A 13121-nucleotide genomic window follows, 5' to 3' on the forward strand; every position below is an offset into this window, starting at 1 on the left:
AAGAAAGAAAAAAAACCTTTATGCAGAAAGGAATTTCTAATTATTTTATATTCTTAGAAAAAATGGCACAAAGGATCTGATTTCCTTACAAACCCCTTTTGCTTTATTTTCTGTAACCCTATATATCTTTTTGTAACTCTATTTTAGTCCTGATAATTGGGATGTGAAAAGTGATTCTAACTGTAATGGCATATGGGTAAGTAAATGAAGTAACATCTTAAAATTCCTTTCTGACTGCTTGCTCTCTTTTTTTCCTCCTTTAGGATTAGTCTTCAAGTGTTTGTTATTCTGGTTTATTATTTACTGCCTTTGATATTCCAAGTAATAAAATCATATTTATTAAAAAGTAAGGAAAAATGGGGGAAACAGTGATGAGAGAAGTTTGTTTATTTTTGCTTATGATTATTTAAATTATAACCATTAAAATTAATTTAAATGTACAAATACTTATTAAAACAATTTAACGGATAGCATCATTACTATGATGCAGTGCTTCCTACAGGCAAAAATTCAAGAAGAACAAAATTCTTAGTATCCATTTTACACTATCATTTTTCAGGCATTAGATAAATACTATCATCAGCTGTGTCTTTTCTCCTCTAACAGGGGGTGGATCCAAAAGATGGAATTCCCTATGAGGAGAAATTCTGCAAAGGTAAATCTTTAATATAAGCGACAATATGTATTTTGTATTCATTTCATACATATTTTAATATTTTCATAGTCATTGCCAATATAGAGAAAAGATAACAGACTTATCAGCTTCATTAGAAAGTAAAATGGCAAATCCTGAGAATGAGCAAAAGAGGACACCTGAAAAGCACAGGCTACTACTAATTTCCTGTTAAAAGCCAGTTCAGTTGCCAGGTCAAAATACATACATCAGGGACGGCGGCAAACGGAGACGTCAGCTTGAAGCCTAACCTACAGGGCATGCCTCTGGATTAAGGGCAGCGGTTTAATCCCCACGTGTGCCCAGTATGACCCGTTAGTGTAAATAACCAGCAACGTGATGCTGATGCTTTTTCTGAGAAGGCTTTAAAGAGGTGAACTAACACCATCAACCAACGTCCCTGGCAGCAATGTGTGCGTGTATGTGTGTGTATGCATGAATACACATATACACAAATAAAGCACCGTTATTAAACAGCCGTAACTATCAATTGCTACTCACCCTGGCTTTTATTTCAACCATCATTTTTGAGATGAACCATTGCCTGGCAAGACTCTTTGACAGATGAAAGACAATCTACAAATGCTAAGTAACATTAAATATCAGAAAGCCAGATTGCTCCAGCAGAAATACATGTATGAGTAGAGCATCCACCATCTAGTTCAATTATAAAGAGCTTTTAGCAGTTTCCTGAGTAATCTGATTTCCCAAAACATTTGATTTTAAGTATTTTTTAATGAATATCCTATAGGTAGTAAAAGCAAACATTAGCTGTACAGCAGAGCCCGTGCTGAAGTAACAGTTCTGTCCTTGAATAAAACCGTGTGGGAATTTTTCCGATTAGCAAGAAAATCTCTCACTCTTATTCATGTCGGGCACCCAATTGTTTCTGCTTGGCTGTTGGCACATGCCTCTCCGTAGGTTTTTGCTGCAGCTGGAGTGAAAATCACATAGCAGGGCCAGAGCTGCAGAGATTTCAGCCACGCGAATGGTGGCCGGTGCTGCATTTGCACTGCCACCCCATCAGCTGCCGGCGCTGCTGCTCTTTTGGCATTGCTTTTGTGCTCTGTCTCTGTTTCTGTTTTTGTTTTTTTTTATGGGCACATGGCCTGCCTGGTTTGGACTGTTTTATATGACTAAAAAAATATATTATTTAGGTGCAGACTCCCGAGGTGTAGTTCTGTTGGGGGACTCGGCCGGAGCCCACTTCCACATCCCTCCTGAATGGATGACAGTCACGCAGATGTCAGTGGTGAGAAATCGCGTTTGGTTTGTTGAAACCACCCCGCCACCGGCTGCTCTTTGCTTTCTGCCCTGTGCCACCAGTTGCCAAAGGCCGACAAGCACAAAACACCCATTGCACTGGCATTTATAGGGAGGGAGTCGCTGCCCTCCTGCGACTGCTCTTCTGCAGGCAAAAAGGTGCACCATCTCTGAAATTGTGTCAACAAAGGATTTGGCTTCCCTGCTCCGGCACCATGCCAGAGACAGAAACCAGGACATCTGGCTTTAAAAACACCGGCCTATGATTCAAGGAGACCCATGTTGTCTGAGGGATCCGCCCTGCCATCAACGAGCATGTCCATTAGCTCACTGGTACAGCTCCTGCTGCAGAAAAGCGTTGCAGAATTAGCAGTTCAGGGACTTCTGTTTTAGGCATCTGGTTTTGAAATTACACGTCCCAGATTGCTTTCCCTCATCTGTGGCATGTATGAAATAGAACTAATAACTCAAGTACTGAGGCGCTGAGGCTTATTGTGCAGATACATCTGCAAGTGTTGGAAAGTCACCCAGGGACTTATAATGGAATTGCCCTAAAGGAAGGAGTTTCTGTAGTGACCACAGAATATAACACAATGATGTCTGCCTTCAGATAGTGTCACAGCATTTCCCATTTTTGAACAACAAAAAAATGCACCTGCCTGAATTATGCTGTGATTACAGCTGTTGCAATTCACTGATGTGGAATGAAATAATTGAGGGGAAAAGATCATTCTAACAAACTGCAACTGGGTGGTGGAGATAAATGCGCAGGTATGCTCCTGTTCTGCATCATCTTTTCCTCCCAAGAGCCCATTTGTGATGTGCTGGTGTCGCTCTCTAACTGCGGAGGATTGTACGTTGTCCTTCCCTCCACAAGGGCTCTATCGCATGAGGGTGAGCAGATGGGGGAATGTCCAGAAGCAACTTGGGTCATTGCCCATCTTCCCTGATGGAAATATGCTACCACTCCATTGGCCTCTGTGGAAGAGGAATGTGGAAAACTCCTGGAGAATAATTTCAAAATTCTAGTAGTTACAGTGATATTGGAGGTGTGAGCATTTCGATTAGAATTGTATGTATTTTCCCACTTTTGATCCCAGAGTTGAGCTGATTTAGATATAGTAGATTAGCAGTTGTTTTTCCTTGTTAAACATTTATGAGCAATGATTAGACAAATGACACTGATGACAGAGCTGATGATGAGCGTAATAAATTAGCGCTAATGATAACTGAGATTATCTTGTCTAATAAAGATGGTAATAATACTGATGGTGATGATGATTCTGTCAGTGACACTGGTGGCAGAGTCATGTATGCAAGTATAGTTTCAGACTATGTCAGCATTTTGTTGTCACTGACATGAAGGTGTTTCCCTTGCTTGAAACTCGTGAGTCCTCTGGCTGGATGGCTCAAGGGCTGGTAACGGCATACAGAAGCAGAGGCTTCAAGGTCAGGAGTTGGAGTGCAGATTATAAAGTGAGTTTTGCTTGCAATTTACTACTGTCTGATGGGTGTAGAGCAACTTGCGTGGGAAGGGAACTGGTGCTTTCTGTGTAAGGCCTAACAAATATGTGCTCTCGATGCTGAACTCCAGCTAGCTGGCTTTTAAGGAAGATCAGGGACTGACTGGAAATGGAGAAAAAGTGGTTCTTTCCTTCACAGAAAGGATGATTCAGGCCCTTCATCAGGGGAATGAGGGCAAAGAGACATTTTCACCATCTGGCCCTTCATACTCACTCCACTCACTCACAGGCTATAATATAAAAGGAGTTAAGGCATCACTGGAATTGGAGAAGCTAAATAAATTGTATAAGTTAATAAAGAAGAAGCTTGGACCTCACATGGCACAGGGCAGCTGGCACATCCTCGCGTACTGCCAGTGGAGGGGTGGAAGCATGTCAGCACTGGCTCTCCTGCCAGAGGAGGTCAGGCAATGGGGCAGCATTTCGCAGCTAGAAATCAAGCCAGATGGCAGGGTGCAGACGGGGTGGCTCCATCCGTGAACCTTTACAAGGAGACCTGCTTCACGGGAAAGCGGTGGCTGGGCTAGCCCTGATCCTTGGCAGCCATGTCTCCTCCGTGAGGACGTCATTGTTCAGACGGTGAGGAACAAGGCTCAGGCCCTGGGCTCAGACCCTTGCCACCAAAGCTGCTGCCCTGGCTCTGTGCGTTTGCCTCTCACTGTTCATCTGAACCATTTCCTGGGGAGTCTCGCGCGATATTTGCAGTTACACTCGCACAGTCTCCTACCAGACTGAGCTCCTCAAAGCCTGGACTTGCTGGGTTATATTCAGAAGACCAGGGTCCTTTTGCCTGCGCTTGGGCCGTTATTTGTACCAACACAAAGCACATATACAGTTCTAGCATTCTGGTTTGGCAGCATTTCGGGATATGTTGATACTGTATAATGCAGAAGAGCTTGAAATAATCAGCTATGGCTACCCAGCACAGAGCATGGCTTGGCTTATTGACTTGCATGAGATGCAGCACTCCAGTGGCTAGCAGAGCTCTTCTGTAGCGTACTGCACAGTCGGCTGGGTGTCTTGGGTACATGAATTCAGGATAAGAAAGAACAGGCTCTTTTCTAGTATTATTTGCAAACTTTCCTTCTGGCCTGGCAAAAATTCAGCAGTTAAGTATTAATGCAGAGATACAGAGAAAGCTCAGTCCTATGACCAATCAAATATCTGTGTTTGAACTCTAGCAACTGTAAAATGTTATTTAATTTGTATCTCACCCTAAGTAAGAAACTTGTCTGGGCACAAAAATGCCAGTAAAAAAATTTCTGAGCGAATTCAGGCTTTGGCACTGACTCTTGCTCTTGCTTTTTCTCTGTGTCTTGGTCTTTCTGGGCGCAGAATGGCAACGGCAGCAACTTACCCTGCCTCGGAGCCATGAAGGTGCATTACTGTATTCTCACAATGCACAGCGTTAACTATCGCTGGCAAATGTTCTTCATGTGTCAATTTAATTAACAAATTGGGAAGGAAACCTCCTATTTTTAAGCTTTTAAAAATTATTTCTGGATATTTCTGTAAAGAAACCAAAGAATAAAACTGAGGAAGGTGTTCCATGCCACTCAAATAATCAGCAAGAGATTTCTACATCAGAAGCGAGCCTCCTTTTCTCCTTTCCTCTCTTCCTCCCACCCTTTTTTTCTCTTCCCCTCTCTTTCTCCCTCTTCCAACTGCACAGATGAAGGGTTAAAACTGCAGGTCATGGTTTTCAATTCCTATAAAAACAAAGAGCTAGTAGCATGATATCAGGCTAATCGCAGTGTGCTGGAAGCCTGTGTACCTTTCCCCCACAGGATATTGTCAACCGGCATTAATCTTTCTTCAGCGCTGGGCCTTCCTTGAGGAGAATTTCTAATCACATACAGGGTTTGTTTTGAGACCACGGAGAGTGCAGAGGGTCTAGTCCTAACCTCACAGAAAGCATCCTTAATTTGGGACCGCAGCAAGAATTTGAAGTTAGGGCTCTGAGGCAGGGAGGATAAGGCATTAGCCTCATGTTCCTGCTATTCCCCAGCGCTATCAAACTCCTGCGATCCTAAAGTCACTTCACTTTGATCCTTCCAAAATTTCTTTGATAAGACACATAGACAAATTAGTTTGTTAAATGGTTTTCTCTATAGTCAATGCTAGAGTTAGTTCAAGGCTTTAATTTCCATTTCAATGGACTTTCAGTCCTCTGCATGGAATTCCAAATAAGACTCCCCCCCCCCCCAAGAATTTTATCATGTTATAAGGAAAAAGTTGTGTGACTCTTAATTCATATGTATTAACAGCAGTATTTTATAATTTTTATTATTTTTATGTTTCTCATTTATTTTATATATTCTATTTATTTCAAATATTTTTTGTTTATATTAACTCATACACATTTATTAAAAGTAAAATATTCACTCGGTAGCAATTCTGTGGGCCCTCTTGTTAATCAGCACCATATTGGTGGCAGCTGTTAATTCCTGTTTTAGAGCTAATTAGGTGGGGAAATAATTTTAGAGGATAGATGCTGAGAATTTAGTTAAGAGCCTCTGCAGAATGGTTGCTTTGCTTGATTATGCTGCATATAGTCTACTACACAAAGAAGCAATAAAGATGAATGAGGGAATATAGAGAATATTAATGATAAATTTCCTCACTGAAGTAGCCTCAGGATGTCATTTGGGTAACTGGATGATCAGCAGTGGTGTGACCAGATGGTCTAGTTTGGGCAGAAAAGATTTGGAATTAAGATCCTTGTTCTGTCTTAGGAAAGACTATTGTTAGAAAGCTGTTTTATATTGGATTTTGGATGTCCTTGTCTCCTCTGCCCAGCTGGGAAATCACTGCTTGCTTAGCATTGGCCTAGCACAAGCTCATACCCCTATGCGATCCAGTGCGAGGGGACATGCCACGTCAGATGTCCTGCATCCAGGTGTGTGACAAGGAGTCCCTTAGTACCTTCAGAGTCTTCCTTCTTTGAGACGGTAGCCTGTTTCACCAGGCATTCCTTGAGACGTGCACCATGTCAGACAGCTATTTCTGAAAACTATAGCTGGAACTCGGTCACAAACACCATAACCATTCCGCTGAGCGGGCGTTCTTCCCACCAAGAGCCTACAGGATGACCGTGAGCTATGGAAAAAGTCCATCACAAGGTGTACACATCTTGGAAAACCATAGCTGAGACAGACATGCTATTTCTCCAGCTTATAAAGGAAAAAAAAAAAAGTGGGGGAATTTGCAGGTACTTAACTTTTCCACAAATATGCCTTGGTCCATGATCAGCCTAACACCTCTGCACCCAAAAATCTGCCCTACAGGTGTTTGGCTGAGGTGCAGCAACACAGACAAAATAATGTCGGGCCCACGACTGAGTGTATCTGCAAGCGTTTTCCTGCAGAAGCAGCTGCAGTGAGTCGCATTGTCCTTAACTTGTCATAACTCCATTAAATCCCCAAGCACCCAGAGCACAATTACAGGAAGGGGATTATACTACTGTAAGAAGGGGATGAGTCACCTTTATTTTGGCTTCTTCCTGCCAACTGGTTTTGGTTTCATCAGGCTTTTCTCCTATAAAAAAGTTTAGCAGAACTGAGCTGAATGTTCATTCCTTTGACGTGAAAACTTTGACATTAAAAACACAGTTTAATGCAGTAGACATATATTTTATGAGGTTTAGCAAAGCAGAAGAAGTCCTGTCTTTTTTGAGGTGGACAGTTTTTGAGAAAAGCTAATGTTAAAAACACTGGTGTGTCTAGCAGTCGATATTGCTCTCCTGCTGCTCTGTCCATCTGCTTACAATTGACTTCCAGAATACTACTAAATGAAACATTTTCCTGTTACATGTCTGGAATAGAAGCTTATTTTAAATCTCATTTTAAAGACCATTTTATTTGGAGATAAAAACACTATAAACGTGCTGGTGATACCCTTTCTAGGAAGATGCATTTAAAAACTCTTGGTTCTTCATTTCATGCTGAATAAAGAGAAAAATAAATCCTAAATCTATCTGTAATCCAGTAAATATCTATTTGGCCATGAACACAAGGCATTCTCAGGTTTCATTTAAACAACTGGTTCATACTATATAGTTCATATACAGAAAAGTTCATCATTTCTTTAAATGCAAATTCAAGATGAAAACATGTCCTGAACACTTATCCCACTGACTTCCTTTTGCACCACTGGAAATGACAGGAATTTCATCTGCAAAAATCTTATTAAAAACATTTTCTAGCTTCAGTCTAAATCCAGTAAAGTGCAGGCAAGTTTCTGTCAACCAATATTGTGATAACTAAGATGCTGTAGTTTTGAGAAGTAAGACTGCTATTTTCCTAATTTCAAACTTATGCCCTTGCAACTTTACAGAGTATAAATGCTGTACATGCTTTTTAAAAAGATAGGATGTTTCTTCTTCAAGAGCTGTATAGTGTGCTTATTTGTATACTTAGAAAGAGCATGTTGTCAGAGGTATTTAATGCTATCTAGGGGGATCTGAACACCATTAGAATCACTATGAAAACAAATAGCCAGTTTCCCTTCAAATTAAGGGATACTTCAGTGCTTGCAGAATTTCTAAACCTGCCATTTCTAAAGGTTCAGATGAGTATTAAGTTTCCAATGCCCTTTTGTGTCCTGATTTTGAAAATCTCTTGCCATAGCAACCTGGAGCATTCTTCCGTTTAGGCTAAATTTGCTCAGCACGGCTTGGTAGGTGCCTTTAGCATCGGCCATGGTTTTGGGTGCCCTGCGCATCAGGAGCACAAGGGTTCAGGGAGACATGTTTCCAGGTAGGACACATCTAGGAGGTGAGAATGTTCCTTCGAAACAAGAGCTGTAGAGCATTTGAGGCTAAAATATGACATTAGAAACTAGGCTGGAATAACTTTCTAATCATTCTCTGCTTAAGTCTGGCCCATAGGCTGAAGCACGGTTTCTCAGAGTAGTCTAGAGAATGGTATTTAGACAAAGCTGTGCTAAAAAAAGAGTTTTAAGCCAAAAGTCAGCATAGACCTACCTCTAGAGTGGGACACATTTGCATCGAAGACTAACCAAAATGCAGTCGGTCACTTAGACCATGTTTTCTAAATTATGTCCCTGCAGAGTTCAAGGCCTGGAATTTTTCCTGGAATTTCCATTAGCCACTCATCTTTACCTTTTGGTCCTGAGATATCTTCAAAAGTCTGGCTTTAAGTGCATTGTTGAAACAGCATCAATACTAACTTAAATACAGTTTTCAAATGCAGCAATAATTCTGAGCTTAAACTTTCCTTTCCAAAGCAATTTCCAACTCAGTTAGGTTCTGGCTAAATCATATCTAAGCTAAGTTTGCAAGAAAAAAAAATATTATGAGGCCTCTCCAATGAAATCATTACTTTGGAGTGCTAATAGGAAATAATGAGACAACTGGTCATAGAAGGATTTGTTTTAAAAAATATTTAATCATCTTTGGGCTCCATGCATATATGCTCTGACTGATAAGAGGCCATATCTATTGTTTGTTTTATGCTAAGTGACTTACTTCAAAAGTTTCTGTAGCCTTTAATGCAAAGCTACAGGAAGGCAAATATTCCAAATGGCCAAGCCATACTGCGCACTTTAACCCCTCCATTTCTGCTCAAAACAGTGCCCTGCTACTAAGTGCCTGCTTGCACACAAAGCTATCAGATTTGAAGAAGGCAGGTTTTAAAGTTCCCTTGAGTGTTAAAAACAAATAAAAAGATAAATATATATACACACACAAGCACATAGACACACATGTATATGGGAGAGAGAGAAACAGCCAAAAGGTAATTGAGCCAGAACCATTTTCACCTTGGTAACGAAAGCTGATTTACTGCAAGTAGGTCAGATATACCATTACTTGCTCTAAACTGGCATGTGCTGTGCATTACACTGCTCAGAGCTTGGCTTCAGGATTTCTTGCCTCTCCTGCCCCCCTTTCCCTGCCTCTCCCCCAGCCTTTCACAAACAAAACCTGTTGGCATCTGCTCAGGCAAAACACCCATTCCCTTGAATGATAATTCTGCAGGCAGGAGGACTTGGGGACAGCAAGATTTAGCTCTTCTGCTCTTCATCAGTTACCTCTGACCCTCCCACAGAACAAATTACCACCTGCTTGCTGTTTATAGTAGTGAGGGTTTAAAGAAACACCACAATTGCTTCAAAAGAAAATGAAGCTAATAAATTATGTGGATTACACCAGCCTGTAGGTTTCCTTATTTTATGTTTTGACCTTCTTTTGGTTATTACCTTTTTCATCAACAGTTTTTCAGTGAGAGCACACCGGATTTATGCATTTGTCTTTGCAAGCGTACCCCAGACTAGCAGAAGCTGAAAATTTACTCCATGCTCTTGTCCTTCGGAGTCAATGTTTTTCTCCCGTTTTTCTCCCCTTTCATGATTTTTGACACATTCACAAATCACAACGGAAGAGAACAGGGCACTGTGTTTTGAATGTGCGACACAGCTTTCAAATGCATAGAGTCTGTTGCTTAGAAAAAAGCATTAGGGACTAATACCAGCAAAAGCAGAGAAGTATAAGGCTTGCAGCTGTTTGTGTGGAAGGGTTATCGTAGCTCATACGTTTTTCTCCCCCTCTGTTCAGGGGTCCCATTCTGACTCTGCTGCTTCAGCAGGATCCCCTGCCACACTCGCCTGGCTGCAGAAATGTTTTTCTGGCGAGTCCATGACCTTCCTCTGCTGGCAAGAGTAGCAAAAATGCAGCAAAACTTATCTCACCAGCCTCAAAAATCCAACAAATTCCAGTATGACCGACGATGGGAAAGGTGGCATCTGAGGAAATCTGCAGTGAGGACCACATGGAGGTTTTTAGGAGGCCAGGTGCTTGCAGTCCAGTATGCCAGAGAGGTGATGGGGGCACCTAGTGAACGTGGTGTTATTCCTGGCTTCCCAGCCCTCTGCCGTATAGGCTGGGAAAATCATGCTGGCATCTCTTCCCATGTCTGTAGAGACCCACCTTTGGATAGGGTGGATGCTAAACTGAAGGCTGCAGGAAATCTCTGCAATTTCAGTTGTCTGCACCTACAGTATGCTCTATGCCTCATGAGGAGTTTTGGACCCTTTCAGAATTAAAGTGGATATAATTCAAACATCTCTGCCAGCCTCAGGTTCTGCTTTTTCTTCCTCTTTCTCTTAATATGCTTGTCATACAAGAGTCAGCTTTTAAAGTATATGTATAAATCATTACAGCTATAGCTACCACTGGAATTGTTGCTATCTGGCTAATGCTCCAACTAAGAAGTGTTTGAGTTTGTAGAAAGGATTTTGTTTGTGAAGCTGAACCCATGTTGATTTAAAAATTTTTCTTTCAGAAAGCATTTGCTAATCTCCCCATGGCTTTCACTGATGAGCTTGACTGGCCCCAGTTCTCAGAGATCACTGGATTTCTGAACTCCACAATTGGGTAAGTTAGCAGAAGGTGAAGCCAAGTCTTAGCAAGTCTTAAGGCCCTCAAAATACAGCGAATTCTGGAGAAAAATCCAGTGCTTGAAAGGAAAGCTAAAAATGCTAGTGAAGGCTGCTTCAGCTCTTTCTAAGATCAAGATCACCTCCAAATCTAGCGTTTTTTAATCTCTCCTTTTAAATATACGGACAATGCAAAATATTTTAGCTCCATCTTTCTGAAATTCAGTGTAGATTTTAGAGCTGGACAAATTTTAATTTATAAGGGGAAAAAAAAGAAAATAAATTGAACGCTTGCTTCTTTCAAAATTCTGCTGTGTGGGAGGGACAGGCAAAGGGGAGCATTGTTGACACTAATAAAAATCAGCATTCTGCTTTTCTCAGCTTTTTAAAAATTTCCTATTTTTTTCTCTCTTTTCCTCATTTCCTTTTTGTTGCTGAAACAATAAAATAATGGTAATCAAGAGTTATTTTGATGATGTCCCTTTTTTGGGTGCGGTTTCTTCCCTTTTTTTCACATTAGAGGGAAGTAGCAAAAGAAGAATTTGGCAAAGCCTGTGACCTAACTTGCATGGTTGCACTGGCTGATGTGGATGGGGAAGAGTGCTGGGTTAGATGGAAAGAAAAGGAGTCTCAGCCAAAAAAAGGAAGGAAAAAAGTGCAAACAGCAAAAACACTTTCAAATAGCTGCATTTTGAACCACAAAGTGAAAAAAAAACCTTCATAATTTTATCAGTCAGCTTTCTGACCAAAGTTCAGAGGCTTTGCCTCGTGCCAGAACTGAAGGATAGAATAATCAATAGCGCCTGCTCCAGCCTACTGCTAAATGGATGAAACCTGGGCATTATTAGTTGATGGACACTTGGAACCTGAGTCCTAGATGTTACATGTTTTGTATTTTATATGTTTACCATGTAAAGCTTCTGTGCTGAGATAGACCATGAATATGGTGAAATGCCAAAACCAAGCATGAACCAAATCTAGAAAAGCCCTCTAAAAACAGAATTAAAAAATTGGGACAGTATTCTTTTCCAGGAAAAAATCTACTGCACCATACACTTGTACTTTCTGCTTCTGTTTCTGTCCTACACAAAAAACAGGCTCCCAACCTCAGCTACATTTACACAGTGAATGTGTTAATGTGGTACAGTACTTGACAAGCCAACAGAGAAGATCTGCGCAGCCTCCTCTTTCAGTGTAACAGCAAAACCAGCTTTTAAAAATCTATTATAATGGCCAATTACTGGCTATACAATATTTAACTGGGCTGCAAAAATCTGAAGTTCAGAATCAGAACTTAGTATTGACCCTGAAGTTGCCAGGGTTATGCCTTGGATCAATGTTCAGTTTTTAATATCTTTTTTTTCAATTTCTTCCATGACTGGAAGGAAAAAAGGACTGTTTGGGAGTTCAAGGCATTTTTAAGAGAAACAGCTCAGAATCTCGTAACCCCAGGAATAAGTCTGGCTGAGAGAGCAGGCAAAATGCGATGGAACAGAAGAGTATGCAGAAAGACTCACCATATTGTGAGACTGCAGAAATGGAGACGCAAACTGACGTGCTCTGTGCCCATCCTTTCCACCCCTAATCAGTCAACAGGGACACCACTGGTTAACTAAATAGCACATTCTCTGACTCTGAAGTTCTGTTTGCTTTTCCTCATCCACCTGCATGCTAGGCTGAAAACCAAAGATTTCAAACATTCTTTGTGTAGCCTATTGCACAGTTACTGCTTAGCGTTATCGCATGTTTCTATGTAGCTACTTATTTTTTATCACTGGTTTCAAAACATATTGTTTCTGCATTCATCTATGTTTGCCATTCGTAAGCCCAGGTATTTAAGTTACCTAATTTCTTCAGTGTCTAAGTTCAAACACAAGATCAACAGCTCTGCTAAAGATCACCAGGTACTCATGGCTCGGGAGACTGTTCTTACTAACAACTTCCCCTGGGGTTGTTCTTCTTTATAGGAATTTTCATTTTTCTCAACAGTGCAAAGTAAAGGAGAAAACTAATCAGAATCAAACACAACCTGTTTTCTAATCAATCAATCCAAGATTTATGGCACTGAGAAATGAGTGTTCAGCCAATATTTCTACTCTTTTATTTACTGTTCCACAACAATGACATGCAGTCGAATAGTGAGCAATCAACAGGATTGTTTTGATAAATGATATATAACATAAAGGTTCTTGAACACCTCATCTGAAGGATCAGGATAAACCTCAAGGATGGGCAATTTTAAAGAAATTTTCCATCAATTTATAGTT

At 40.9% G+C, this 13121-nt stretch overlaps 1 protein-coding gene across 2 annotated transcripts in view; it reads left to right on the plus strand.

Moving 5' to 3' along the window:
- Nucleotides 1-13121, plus strand: part of AOAH (acyloxyacyl hydrolase) — an 84794-nt gene that overhangs the window by 42809 nt on the left and 28864 nt on the right. For both annotated transcript variants that reach the window (XM_013948143.2, XM_013948142.2), the window contains exons 10-13: nt 148-196; nt 607-655; nt 1831-1925; nt 10761-10852. In XM_013948143.2, coding sequence (XP_013803597.2) covers nt 148-196; nt 607-655; nt 1831-1925; nt 10761-10852 — 285 coding nt within the window. The remainder of the gene's footprint in view (nt 1-147; nt 197-606; nt 656-1830; nt 1926-10760; nt 10853-13121) is intronic.

The sequence above is a fragment of the Apteryx mantelli genome, chromosome 2 (genome assembly GCF_036417845.1).
Source record: "Apteryx mantelli isolate bAptMan1 chromosome 2, bAptMan1.hap1, whole genome shotgun sequence".
Taxonomy (NCBI): Eukaryota; Metazoa; Chordata; class Aves; order Apterygiformes; family Apterygidae; genus Apteryx; species Apteryx mantelli.